Here is a 13,376-nt window from a genome sequence, read left to right as displayed (position 1 = left end):
TGAAACCACTTAACCAAACGTGCTGGGGTTGCTAGGTAACGGGTTGAGCTCGGCTGGGATTGCTATGAAAGTGACTTAACAACTGGGAGGTTTTTGAAACAGCTCATTTTCCAGAATCCAAAAAATTTGTAACTTTTTAACAGATTTCAGAAGATGTTGACACTAAAAGGGAAAAATAAAAATGTGCAAAATGTGAATTTTGCATAATGGGTCCCTTTCATGCTCACGTTTTAATTTCTGTTGCGTATGTGTCTGTTTGTAACCCTTTTTATTGTTTTTCCTCTTCTTTCTTTTCTCTTTGCATGCCTGAACATCTTTAAATAAATAATTTTCTCTTGGATAACGGTAATTATTTGACCCCACACCTTCACCACTCCCGTGTTTGACTGCGACCGTCGCAGTCACGCAAACTGGAGACGCCGGACAGCGACGAGGACGTTCTGGAACGGATCCTTAAGCTGCCTCCTCAGGTCCCACAGTGCAAGCAGCTGTTCAGCATCGCCGAGGTGACGGATGAGGACAGCAGTCAGGAAGAGCCTTTACTCCACCGCAGCAAGCCTCGGCCAGGGTCCATCTTTCCTAGAGACTCTGAGCATCTCCATTACCCGCATCCCCCCGACCCACACATCCCGCACCACCACCACCACTTCAACAGGGATCCCAGATCCCTTGCCAAAGAGCCTTCTGTCCGACAAGAACCCTCGCAGGTCAAGCCAAAGACACAGCAAAGGGTGCGCTACGCCGACACGGTCGACACTGTAAATTATCCCGAGGACGAAAGCTTGTATCCGAGTCCCGCTAGCAGGCGAGTCTCAGCCCGCTGTCCGCCCAAACTCACCCCCACTATCAAAGAGAGAGCGCTGCTCAAAGGGCTAGGGGACCGCCTTAGAAGGGAGGCCATGCTCCGGAGTCAGATGGCTGCCGCCACCGCCGCCGTGGAGAGCCCCGACCATGGCCTTACCCCGCCAAGACCCTACCCAGTCAGCAAGACGGTGCGGACTGTGAGGTCGCCGGTCGGCCGCAGGACGGAGATTGACGTGGAGTACGGCACGGACAACGAAGAGCCCGCTGAGTACAGGCGCGGGGAGGTGGTGCTGGAGCAGATGAGCTCCGAGTGGTGGGTCGAGGGGCCTCCGGCGGAGCACGGCAAGCCGCCTCACCGCAGAGGGCTGAAGGCCGAAGCAGCGGTAACTGCAGTGGATGTCGTCCTTGTGTTGACCCAGCCCTAGTCTCTCCCTGTGGCTGTGTAGATCCTCAGAGGATAACCTCACCTCCTCTCACTAGAAACAAGCCTGCTTCATTACCAGCAGCGTTGTGGAATCGCTCTCAAGTTGTGCAACTTTCCAGCATATTAACACCCAGGCTTTGTCTAAAAACTACCTAAAAAAAAAATTATTTACTTTAGATGCTTCGCTTTAGTGTGTCTTTCTGCTAAAAGATTCTTTAATTTATTCAATTTCTTTAGCACCTAAAGTCAAGTTGTTTTTCATTCTTAGCTGTAAGTCATTACAAGCTCTGCACATCATGTCACCGACAGAGTTTGTATGCTAGTGCTTAAAATCTTTGGAAATACTTGAATTTCAACTAGGTGGTTTGGAAAGTGCTTCGTATTCAAACTGCACAGTTTTCTAATAAAGTGCAAACTTTGTTTTAAAGTCTAAATATGGAAAACTTTGTTCACAGTTTAAACCAGATATTTCATACACCTAAAAAACAAGAAAAATGCACAAAAAAAAAATTCTCGCTGTCTGAAGTTAAATCAGACTAATCTCTTCTTTATTGATGTTTTAACTTTCTTTGCATAATGTGTTTAAGCATTTAATATTAGCAGGAAGGTAACATGATTTGTTCACATTGTTTCAGTATCATGAATATTTATTATTCCCAATGGCTTTTTGATCATTGAAATAAAGGTAGGCTTCTCTTTTATATGTTAAATAACATTATTGGATTGGATTGTTGGATTTTTATGTTAAATTATCGTTTTCTCGAATCAGTCAGGTGTGAGAAAGAAATTTAAAAACATAAAAATGTTATTTTTATAACTATAGTTAATGATATCATGTAGTAGTGAATTGAAACTGTCTGTTTGGTTCATTTTTATCGTTTTTATCTCCAAAGTGCGGTGCTGGAAAATTTTGAAAACGGACCTTGAAAACGCTTGAAAAGTGCTTGAATGTTACTGTGAGAAACGCGTACTAACCCTGTACCAGTAACCAACCTGTTCCCAGTGCTGACTTGCAACAAAAGGCAGGTTTGTGTGTTAAATTTTACTTCCTTATATTTGTTGTTTTTTTCTGTTTTGAACAGGAGCCCGGTCAGATCCCTCCAGCTGTGGCGGGCCCATCCAGAGGTGTCCAGGCAGAGCTGTCTTCTAGACCAATGAGCTCGCACGCCAGGCAGCACAAAGGTCGGCAGCTCCTCCCTCCTTCCTGGGTTTGGTGGAAGTGTATGGAGAGATCCTGACATGCTAGTGGTTTCAGCTGGCAAGCCTCCCCCTCACTCACATGAAGGTTGTCGGATTAGTACCTTGTGCATTAAGGGAGAGAAGGGAGGGTGGTGTTACGGAGAAGAAGGTGCTGTGGAGATTGCTAAGCTGAGAACCAGCTTAAGCCAAAGTGGCTTGTCATGACAGGAGGAAGTGACAGACATTAAAATAGTAACCTCGATTAACCAGCAAAGAAGCTGCCTGTATTAGAGATGTGCAACACCCCTCCTCTGCCCTCCACTCTTTTTCCCCTCCACCGCATTTCCTTCACTCTCTGCTCAATCAGTCTGAAACCTGACCTTTTTCTGGTTCATGTTTATTTCACACATGTACAGATAGAGGAAGCCAGCAGAGAGAAGTTCTGTCCTTGTAGCTCAGAGATCAGTAAGGATGTGAAAGTGTGCAAGTAAGTCTGCTTGTGATTCTTGCCTCAGTAATGAGACGAGTTCAGCTTAAAGCTCTGCAGAATTTCTCTTTCACCGTCACGCTGATGTCTTGCACTCATTTTTATACTCGATACACTCAGCGTTGCTAAAATAAGCAGCTTTTTTTGCATCATCTGTGGCGTCTTGAGCAACAAGTGCTCGTCTGCAGATGTGTTTTTTATTTCACAGTGCAGGCCACAGTGAATAATTGACTTTTGGTTTGGGTCAAACACTGTTTGCTCCGATGAGCGGCTGCAGATCAGGAACAAGTGCACGTTTGTCGAAAGGCTCACACAGCTTAGGATCAGTGGTTTAGCTTGATTACCTTTTTTAAGGACAAGTGCTGGGCCAAGTTGGCTCGTAGCAGCGCCGTGGTTAGCCGGTGGGGGAGGTGCACAAACGCTCAGTGAAGCTAAGCAATGTTAATGTGCATCTCAATAACTTAGAATATCATCAATAATGCATTATGTATTAATTCGTTACACATTTACTCTAAGGTCAAGATTTAAATTTTTGATTAATTAATTGCACAGAATTTATTGCATTTGAAATGTTGACACAAACAGGGTGTTTTCTCACTTGATGATCCGGTAGACTAGTTCGCTTTCACACTGCACCGTCTCAAACGACCCAAACACTGTGAAATACCTGTTCCCCCTCCTCGCCTGTGGTGGCGCTGCAACAAGAACCACTGAAGGGAACGACTTAAAAGCCTCTGAAGATGACGCGAGCATAACTTCCTTCTTCACAAAATCTAAACCAAAATGGAGTGGCGTGAGATTTTACCAGCTGTAGGATTTCTCACAGGGATTAATCCGTCCCTGTGGTTAGCTTGATTGACAATTTCAATCGCGTTTCACCACTAGTTTTAAATTTTTTTTAATTATTATTATTTTGTAAATCTTTTACTTGTTTTTGTACAAATGTGCATTTTTGTAATCAATTATAAATGTGAAAAGAAACTTTTAAAATTGAGTTTTGAGTTTAAATATACCCTCAAACCAGTGGTGCATATTTACAGAAGGTGTTTTATGAAATATTCTTGATGTGAAGACCTTTTGGCTCTGCAGCGTCAGTACAGTAGCAGTTTGACTCCAACATATCCCGCTGAAGAAGCTATGGTTTGCCTCCTTAAAGTGGGCTGCTGCTGAATTGTGCAGATCCTTAACATGAATGCAGCTTCTTTGCTCTGCTATCCTGCTTTTTATGTCTCTTTGGGTTTTCAACACTGCACTTGAATCTGCTGATGTTTGTGTAAAAACCTTCCTTTATTCAACTCAGCAGTCAGTTGTAAATGATTGAAATATACGAGTCTGTGAATTTCCCTGAAGGAATTTTTACCTTATATTTATAGTCTTATCTGCTTAGATCCACATTTCATATAAGCTTTGAAATATTTGTATGGTGCATTATGGATCCTGCACAAAATTATTTGCATTTTATAAACCACACAGGGTTTTCCGAAGTACGAGTTTAAAATAACCCAACCTAGACTCAGGAGAATCCATCAGGAGTGCAAGTATCACAGCATCTGCTTATATGTCAGAGCAAATGAGGGTGGAACACAACATGTTATTGGCAGATATGTCTATGTTTGACTGAGGGGGAGGTACAGAAGTGACGCTGACTTTAGTTGTGGATCATATTTTTAATATCGGTAATTCTTAATTTAGCCCGTTTCAGGAAATATGTCTTGATGACCGTGTCCCTGCAGGTGAACCTCCAAAGATAAAAGGAGACTGCGGCGTGCGCATCTTTGTGGCGCTTTTTCCATATGATCCCGTCACCATGTCTCCCAATCCTGATGCCGCAGAGGAGGAGCTGCCCTTTAGCGAAGGACAGATCATCAAAGTAAGTGTGCAGGTTCCTCAGTCCCTCCTGAACTTTTAAAGGGGCAGTATTATGTAAGATTGACTTTTTTTTTAGCTTTACTTTGTGTTATAATGTCGTTCCCTCATCAAAAACATACCTGAAGTGTTACTCTGATTCTTTCGTTCATGTTTGAGAAATCCTCAAACATCCTCAAACTTTAATCTCCCGTGGCAACCATTCAGCTGTGCAAGATACCTGGGTTGATCTAGCATCACCTTTGATACACAGCACCTCCTCTGAGCTGCAGTTTCAAAGCTTCTAGTCTGAAGGAGCTCCCCCTCCCTGCTCCTTCAGACTAGCCAGCAGCATTTAGCAAACACCTGTCCGAACTGCACTTCTGCTGTTCTGATTATATGAGCTGCTTCTCAGTGCGTCGCCGGATAAAACATTGTTAAAGGGTTAGTAGAGGAGCAACTTTGTAAAGACTTCTCGAATGCTGCGTTTCAGAAAGAGCAAGAGTTTCTTAAAGAGATAGATACCCAATTTCAAGGCGTCAAATTCTGAAGTCATATTTGACATAGTTAGCATTTCTATAACAACAGAAGGTAACATAGTTACTTAATTTTGCTATATAATGACACTATGCACCTGTAAAACATACAATACTCCGCCTTTAAAAAAAGTCAGATGTAGAAAGTGGCAGCAGATCTTCTGTCTCTCTCTTCATCCCAGGTTTACGGAGAGAAAGACGCGGACGGGTTTTACCGGGGGGAGTCAGGTGGCCGTCTGGGCTACGTCCCGTGTAACATGGTGTCTGAGATCCAGGTGGAGGACGAGGAGACCCAGCAGCAGCTGCTGCAGCAGGGCTTCCTGTCCACGGCTGCCTCCATGGAGAAGATCGGTATGTGACAACGTGCTCAAGTCCCACTTCATGACTGCTGCTTTGTAATGTGTCGACTGTACTGATGTTCCATAAAGTCACTGCTTTCCATGTTTGAAGTGGTAAGTGAAAACGGCTGCTCAGAAGAAAGAAAAAAATAATTTGCCGCCATGTTTTGATTTATTTTTTAAAAATAGATTTTAGCAAATGGAATATTCTCTTATGGTTTAATAATTTGAATTCATAAAAGAAAATAAAAATCACATATTTTTCACGATGGAGGAAAAACGAAGCTCCATGTAGTGTGGCCTTCTGCCTCACTCTGAGCCACAAGGAGACTTCAAAATATCAGCTGAAGTAACTGAACACAAAATCTATGTTCTCTGTTACAGAGAATGAAATCCCAACCCTACTTGTGTTTTTTTTTTTTTTTTTTTTTTTTTTTTTTTTTTTACTACAGGGGTTTTTTTCTGCAGGCATGTGAAGAGTAAAATGAGTCAGTGTTTGTCTGTGGTGAATGGTGGAAAGAAAACCAGCACAAATCAAGCTAACACTTTGCTTCTGTTTCCTGCTTTCTACCCAGAGCCGTACTTGCAGATGATTTTTTTAAAAACCTTTTCACTTCCACTCGTTCTCACTGCTGTGTTCTGCTGCTTGTCACCGTCTACGTGGCTCTGCTGGCTTTTCATCGTCAGCTTTTGTCTGGGCTGCTCTTTTAAAACATCTGTGTGTTTCCTGTTTTTTTGTTTGTTTGTTTTTTTATTATTTCATTTCTTTTATTTGTTTCTGGCCTCTAAAACTTCATTAAGGCACTCGCACATATGCACAGCTTCCGCGTCGCCCTGTTCCACCGCCGAAACCGAGACGATCCAAGAAAGGTGTGTCTCGCTGCAGATTGCGGCTTCCACCTCTCCTTTCTTCTTCTCTCTGGTTTGCTTCTTTCTGTCTTCTTCACATTTGTCTCATTTCCTTCAGTTGCTGATTATCACTCAGCCGCTGCAAGGGATTTAAAATGTAAAAAACGGCTAAAACAGCCATAAAATCGAGCATCATTCCCAACATTTAGGGCATATATTATTATACTCAGCACCTAGAGTTCAACTGTTTTGGTTGCTGATTTATTTTCTCAGTCGTGTAATTTGACTGACACAGGATGTCACATGGTGTTGCTGATTAACCAATAAGCCCTCAGAACATTTCAGTCTGCTGTAAATCAATTTCATTATCACTGATTGAAATATTTGTGCTGTCTGATCTCCACCAGTAACTTCGTGTCAACCCACTCTCATGTCTTTTGTGGCCAGCTTCACACAGACAACGTAGCGCAACACGATTCCATCGCGTCTACACGCTCTGGCTGTCTGTCACATCTGAATCAAACTTCTGTGTCTGTCAGGATTTTATGTGACGGACCGACACAAAGCGGTTGCTCACTATGAGCATGGAGGTGGCAGCATCATGATGTGGAGATGCTATTCTATGCGCAGCAAGTCAAGTTCATTTGTTCAGATTAGAACATGTCAGCAGCAAGGCGCTTCAGAGTCCTTTACATCATGCAGCAACCAATACAATAATAAACATTAATTTGTCAAATTCCTTAATCAAGATAATCAGAAACTACACATCGAATATATAGATCAATTATCTAGTTAATATAAATCAAAAGCTAACTTAAACGGGTGGGTTTTAAAGGAACTCAGTGTTTCAGCAGCCTTACCGTTTTCTAGAAGTTTGTTCCAGATTTGTGCTGCACAGAAGCTGAATGCTGCTTCCCTGTGTTTGGTTCTGGCAATCCAGAGCAGAACCAGAAGACCTGAGTGGTCTGAATGGTTGCTACAACAGCAGCAGATCTTCAGTGTGTTTCGGGTACTAAACCGTTCAGTGATTTATAAACTGTCAACAGTGTTTTAAAGGCTGCAGTGATGGACAAAATGGCATAGTCAAAGTCCAGACATAAATCCCATAGAGAATCCGTGGTGAGGCCTGCTGCTTCCTCCACTCCATCCAAACAGAGAGAACTTGAGCTACTTTGAAGGAAGAATGTGGGAGGGAAATGTCTTGAGAAGAGCAAACAACCCAAAGACCTGCAGCTGTAAATCCTGTGAAATTCACTCAGAGCATCTGAGATATTTGTTAAAGAATATGAAAACCATCCTTAAGTATCCTTTTACTCCCACTTTGCAGTTTTTGCACCTTTTATTGTCAGTCTGTCACATAACAATCCATGACTGAACCAGAGTGCGAGTTAACGTGACCAAAGAGAAGTCACTAACATTCAGCCAAGCATTTGGCTGCTTGTGTCCTGTAACTCTCTGTGTGAAGCTGGTGTGACTTCAAACTGAATCTCACTCAGTCCCTCAAAATGACTGCGTAGTGTTGCTTATGTTTTCTCCCCCTCACCTCATGTCTCCCCAGTGGAGTCTGCGACGCTCTGGGAGGAGAGCATAGACTCCTCCAGTCAAGGTTTGTCGTCAGCCCCGGCGTGCCTGCATGATGAGACGGCGTTTCCGTGTGCGCTGCATGCTTTACCTGCGGTTGTTTGTTTTTTTTTGTTTTTTTTACACATTTTCTGCTTAGTATAATGTCACTACTTTAGCAGCTTAAAACGCTAAGCTCAGATTTGCCTGTTTTTGTTATAGGTTGCCTGTTTGTGACATTCAGAAAATACAAAGCATGTTTTGCAAACGGCAGTAAGACGATCAACTAGGGCTGCACGGAGAAGCCGTTAGTAGCAGGTTTTGAATGCCAGCCTGGGGGGTTTTCTGCTTGGAGTTTGCCTCCAAGCAGAAGGCAAACTCAAAATGTAAACCTTTTTAAGTATCCTTAAAACGTTTTAAATTCATAAATATGAAATCAAGGCCTTGAAATGTCTTGTATTCATTAAACAAAATGTAAGTTAATCACGAATGTATGAATGTATGTAAGTTAATGTAAGTTCTTTTGTTAAAGACAAAAGTTTGAGTTGTGTGAAGACATCATTGCTCACTGGATTCTGTCTCTGCTAAGTCTGCTAACACTTGCTAGCTAACTAGGTCCCTTGCTTCTATCATGGGTAAGAGTAAATATGTCAGCAGTTGGCTGGATGAAGTTCACTTAAGCCACTGACTCGACTCTGTTGCCAACCCAGACAATGCTACGTGCGTTATGTGCAACGCAGCTCGGCCCTAGGGGAGTTTAGGTTGTAGGCCATGCGAGAATTACAAAGCTGCTGCCAACAGAAGATAACAGAAATTTCACTTAACTTTTCATAAAGTTCTCAAAATGGTCTTAAAAAGTTTTAAATTTGAGTTGGTAAAACCTGCAGAAACCTTGGTAAAGATTGGCGACCTGAGCAGGGTTTACTGCACCTCCCACCCAATGACCTCTGCCCTCCACAAACCTGCAACGACGGGCTCGGATGAACGGCCAACTGGTTCTTAATGTCAACTAATTCTTCGTATCTCTTCTTTTCATTTCCCAGTTCAGGTGGCATGCTTAAACCTGCAACCGTTTCTGCTTGTGTCCATATTCATCGCCTGACAAATGTTTGATTTGACTTCACAGTAGAAGCAGAAAATTCTAACACTGATTACTAATTTCTTGTTTCTTCCTGCTATGAACTGTGCAGTGGAGTGAATTTTCCTCAGCGTAGCATGATGACGTTGAGAGTCCAATGCGAACAAACAGAGCTGTGTGTTTGCGGGGCTGACAGACATTTTGCCTGATTGTCTTCGATAACGGCTCTGATTGAACCGTGTGGCCCACAGATCCCAGCCACAGCGCTGCTCCGGCAGCTGCAGCAGGGAAACCAGCCTCCGGGGCTCGAAGGATGGTCGCCATCTTTGACTACGATCCGCGAGAGAGCTCCCCCAACACCGACATAGAGGTTCGACCTGAGCGTGAGCAGCTGCTTCCCACGGCACGCGTCTAAAACATTCAGTAACGGCGAACTCTCTGTGTCAAACTTGTGTTCAGGCTGAGCTGACTTTCAGCGCAGGAGACATCATACACGTGTTTGGTGACATGGACGAAGACGGGTTCTTCTACGTAAGTTTGGAAACTCCAAACTTTGGGAGGCGTCTCTTGTCGACTTTAGCTCCTCCAGAGCCCTTTGGCATAAAAAGAAAATGCCAAAGGAAGGAAGTTGTACAACAGCTAAGAGGATTGTGTAAGCATTTGTGCAAAAGAAAATGTGCAATAGTTCCGCTCTAGCTGTAATATTTATAAATAAGACAATTTTATAGTTATAGTTGGTCTGTGGAGTTACTTTATCGAATCAGAAAAGACAAATTTACATGTATGAGGTCAAAAAACAGCATCAGGTTGCAGTCGTCATGGGAACATTTCTGTGCGCGTCGTTTCAGTCAGAGACGCTGCAGCTCATGGAGAATTTTGTAAAAGCTTCAGAAATATTTTGGTTATTGGTAATTAATATTGTCTTTGCAGTTAGAATCGTTAAAATCACCGTTGAATAGTTCCCTGACGTCGCGCAACCTTGTCATAAAAAAGACTGAAGTCTGGCTTTCTGAGAGAATCCAAATCCTCGACTCTTTCAGGGAGAGCTGAATGGACACAGAGGCTTGGTGCCCTCCAACTTCCTGCAAGCCTTCCCAGAAGAACCTCCTCCTCTAGAACCGATCAGTGCCCAACCGGCACCAGAACCCAGGAAAGAATTACAGGTACCTCAGTCCATCTGTACATTAGTAAAGATTTCGTTTTTATTGCCCGTCTTTTCAAATCAGTAGTATGAAAAATTGCCGTCTCCCTTTTACGCTGTGAAAGCGCATGATTACTTTTTATTTTATTTCTGTCTCTGTCTGATTTTTGCCTGTTGCATCTCCTCTGTCTTGCATGGCCTCTTGCAGAAGCAAAAACGATCTGTACACTTTGAGACTTGATCGTAAGTGTCTTCAGTTGGTCGGCACCTCCTCTGTAGTTCCTCACATCCTCCACCAACGCATCTTACCCCCCCGGGATAAATAAAGTGTCACCCTCTCTATCTCTACAATTATCTCTCTCATCTTTCCCTTATCTGTTTCTCTATCTATATTTACCTCGCTACTTGCCATCTATTTCTGTCTCTCTCTACATCTGTATCTATCGATGTTTATCCCTGCCCTGTTGAAACACGTGAAAACCTTTCCTTTTGCAGTAATCCTTTTAAACCGTACTCCCTCCAGAAGTACAGTACAAACAGTAAGAATATCCACCTCATCATCTAAAGCTTGGCCTTATCCCTGCTAGGACACTTGCGCCTCCTCTTCAGAGCCGCGAGATTCGGTCCCCTCCGCGCCAGAAGAAGCTTTGCGTCCCCCAGCCTTCGAACCTTCGATCCCGAACAGGAAGGAGTCGTCAGACCTGCAGCCGCAGCTGGAAGCCGCCGCGAGTCCGACCCCCGACGCAACCCCTGCTCCCGATCCTGCTGCGGCGGAGGTCCGCTCTTCTCCTCCGGACACCCCGGCTCCCTCGGCGTCGGCCGTGCAGGCCAAGAAAAAGAAAGGCTTTTTCTCCAAAGGCAAGAAACTGTTCAAGAAGCTGGGATCCAGCAAGAGAGAATGAGACTCGGAACACTGGTATCACGCTTAAAGCACTTTTCTCCGCCTGTACTGTTACGTCTCATGTGGTAATCAATGCTGTTCGCAACTAACTGATGCGTTAACCGTCAGTAATTAAACTTTTGCCTTAGACCAGCGAGAAAACATTGCAGCATGTACCCGTGCATGTCGAGCTGAGCAAACTTCGCAGATATTTATTCTAAATTCTTGCGCTTCATAGACTTGTCGCAGTTAAACGACGCAGCAATAACGTACCAACACGCAAGACTGATTTAGACCTATTTAATGCGGAGAAGTGTCGATTAGAGGACCAGACGTCACCCAGACAGCCGGGTCGACGTTAGCTTTAGCGCTCGTCTGCTGGTGCCACCTTATTTATCTGAAGCCGACAGAAAGAAGCAGCAAGTTTGCTCTTTTTTTTTTTTTTCTGTTGCGGCTGTTTTAAAAATGCACTATCCATCCTAATGGGTGGAGTTATATTATCTCTGTTCTCCCTCTATGTTACTTTGTACAAAATCGTATTTATTTGTAGTTGTTAGCACTGCGCGTGAAGCTAACCGGTGAGCTCAGAGCTGTCATAGGCAGCAGGGCTCTTGAATGAATGTGAAAGCATGTCACCGTTTCATTCGTTTCCCTAGAATCGACGTGTTAGTAGCCGACATGGGGATTATTGGGTCAATGTGGCCAAGCCCACAGGATTAAATAGTTATTTAGTTTCAGTTGGAGTTAGGTTCATCATCATCCTCTAGATTCTGTCTATGTGAGCGTAGGTGCAGATGTAGGCGTATATTCAGGCCCTGCAGGTATAAAAAGTCTTAAAATAGCTTTTATTCCAGTGGCACATTCTCTCATGCACACAAGAAAATATGGAAATCCAAGTTTTAATTTGAGTACTTTACCTCTGTGTCGCCCGTATGTTCTCACCCGATTTTTAAATAAAATCTCAAAATGCTTATGATGCCCGGGCTTCTGGTAGCTCATCAGACTCTGCATGCGTTTGTGACGGTGGGACAGTCACACACAAAAAAACAACCAGTTGGTATTTACTCAATTTAAAACTTTTCATTGTGAGGCCACTGCAATAAAATATACTTTTTTATTTTTATTTTTTAGAGAGAGAGAAAGACAGAGAGAGAGGGGGACATTTGCTTGTGTGTCTATGAATGAAATCCACAGCAGAAATGCCTTTCTCTCTCTCACACACACACAAAATCCTGATGACCTGAATGTTTAGGGTGTGTTAGAGAGAAATAGGCAGATCTGCAGCATCCAGACATCATGCATCTGTTGATTATTACTACAAACTAGCATTCAGTTAGCACTAAAATCTCCAGTGCTCTTTAAATGAGCTGAGAGAAGATAATAGAAAAACTTCTAGAGAAAGACAAACCGAGTTCTCTCTACTGTCAGTGTAACAGCTGCGGAGGAAACCAGAGCTACTACTGACGCTTCCTACCTTCGATCCTCCAATGCACACCGACTCGTCTGTCATCCTATTTGCTTAGCATCTCACTTTTACACATTACCCACACTGTCGTTAGTTTGTTACAGCTTAACTCTCCTCCACAGGACAGAATATCATTTGGAGGGACAGCGAGCCGTCTGTCAGACGTTAGCGGTTCATTCTGATTTGAATGTAGCATGCTTTATTTTATTTATTTATTTTTTTCTTAAATGTTAGCTAGCAGGAGCATCACTTCCTGGATCTGCACTGAAGCAGAGCGTTTGCACTGAAGGCTTGTGGTGTTGCTGTACTGTGATAGACTCCGCAATAAGTTTCTACCGTCGCCTCCAGCTTGCAGTGTTTCAACGTAAATGTCGATGATTAGCATATGCAGTGTGGTTAGCAATACTGACTAGCTTGACTTTAGCAATACATAATGCCGTGTTAGAGCGTTAGAACCGTGTTGTGTTGTTTATGTAGGGCTCATTGCAGCTTTATTAAAGCTAAAGCTGTCATCGAAGTGTTTATTTTGAGTGCAGATGTGCAGAGCAGGCCCCCATTTTTAATTTTTTTTTACTGTTCCCCACCTGCGACGCTCACTCTGATTTTCTCCCCTCCGTCTCTGCTGCGCTGGGCTGCCAGGCGGCTCCTCAGGTTTTTCATCGCTGGGTTCCTTTCGGTGCTGAGGCACCTGTTCATTCTGGCTGTGGTAAAACTGCAGAATATGCCAAAACGTTAGGTGCTTCGCTTTTTTTTTTTTTTTTTTTTTTTTTTTAGCAATTTCTGTAATTCT

The 13,376-nt window shown here is 43.4% G+C and overlaps 1 protein-coding gene across 12 annotated transcripts in view; it reads left to right on the top strand.

Moving 5' to 3' along the window:
* Positions 1-13,353, top strand: part of tspoap1 (TSPO associated protein 1) — a 62,923-nt gene extending 49,570 nt beyond the window's left edge. For 8 of the 12 annotated variants that reach the window (XM_008428121.2, XM_017308630.1, XM_017308628.1 and 5 more), the window contains 10 exons: positions 402-1,187; positions 2,311-2,410; positions 4,628-4,764; positions 5,458-5,626; positions 6,415-6,483; positions 8,021-8,068; positions 9,352-9,470; positions 9,560-9,631; positions 10,141-10,263; positions 10,829-13,353. In XM_008428121.2, the coding sequence (XP_008426343.1) occupies positions 402-1,187; positions 2,311-2,410; positions 4,628-4,764; positions 5,458-5,626; positions 6,415-6,483; positions 8,021-8,068; positions 9,352-9,470; positions 9,560-9,631; positions 10,141-10,263; positions 10,829-11,143 (1,938 nt within the window). In that variant the 3' untranslated portion in view covers positions 11,144-13,353. Of the gene's footprint in view, positions 1-401; positions 1,188-2,310; positions 2,411-4,627; positions 4,765-5,457; positions 5,627-6,414; positions 6,484-8,020; positions 8,069-9,351; positions 9,471-9,559; positions 9,632-10,140; positions 10,264-10,449; positions 10,485-10,828 lie in introns of all 12 variants that reach the window. The other 4 variants (XM_008428125.2, XM_008428122.2, XM_008428127.2 and 1 more) reach the window with 4 other exon arrangements.
* The last annotated feature ends 23 nt before the right edge of the window (positions 13,354-13,376 follow it).

The sequence above is a fragment of the Poecilia reticulata genome, linkage group LG14, assembly GCF_000633615.1.
Source record: "Poecilia reticulata strain Guanapo linkage group LG14, Guppy_female_1.0+MT, whole genome shotgun sequence".
Taxonomy (NCBI): domain Eukaryota; kingdom Metazoa; phylum Chordata; class Actinopteri; order Cyprinodontiformes; family Poeciliidae; genus Poecilia; species Poecilia reticulata.
Note: the sequence above shows the minus strand (reverse complement) of the source record. Positions and strands in the feature narration are given on the sequence as shown.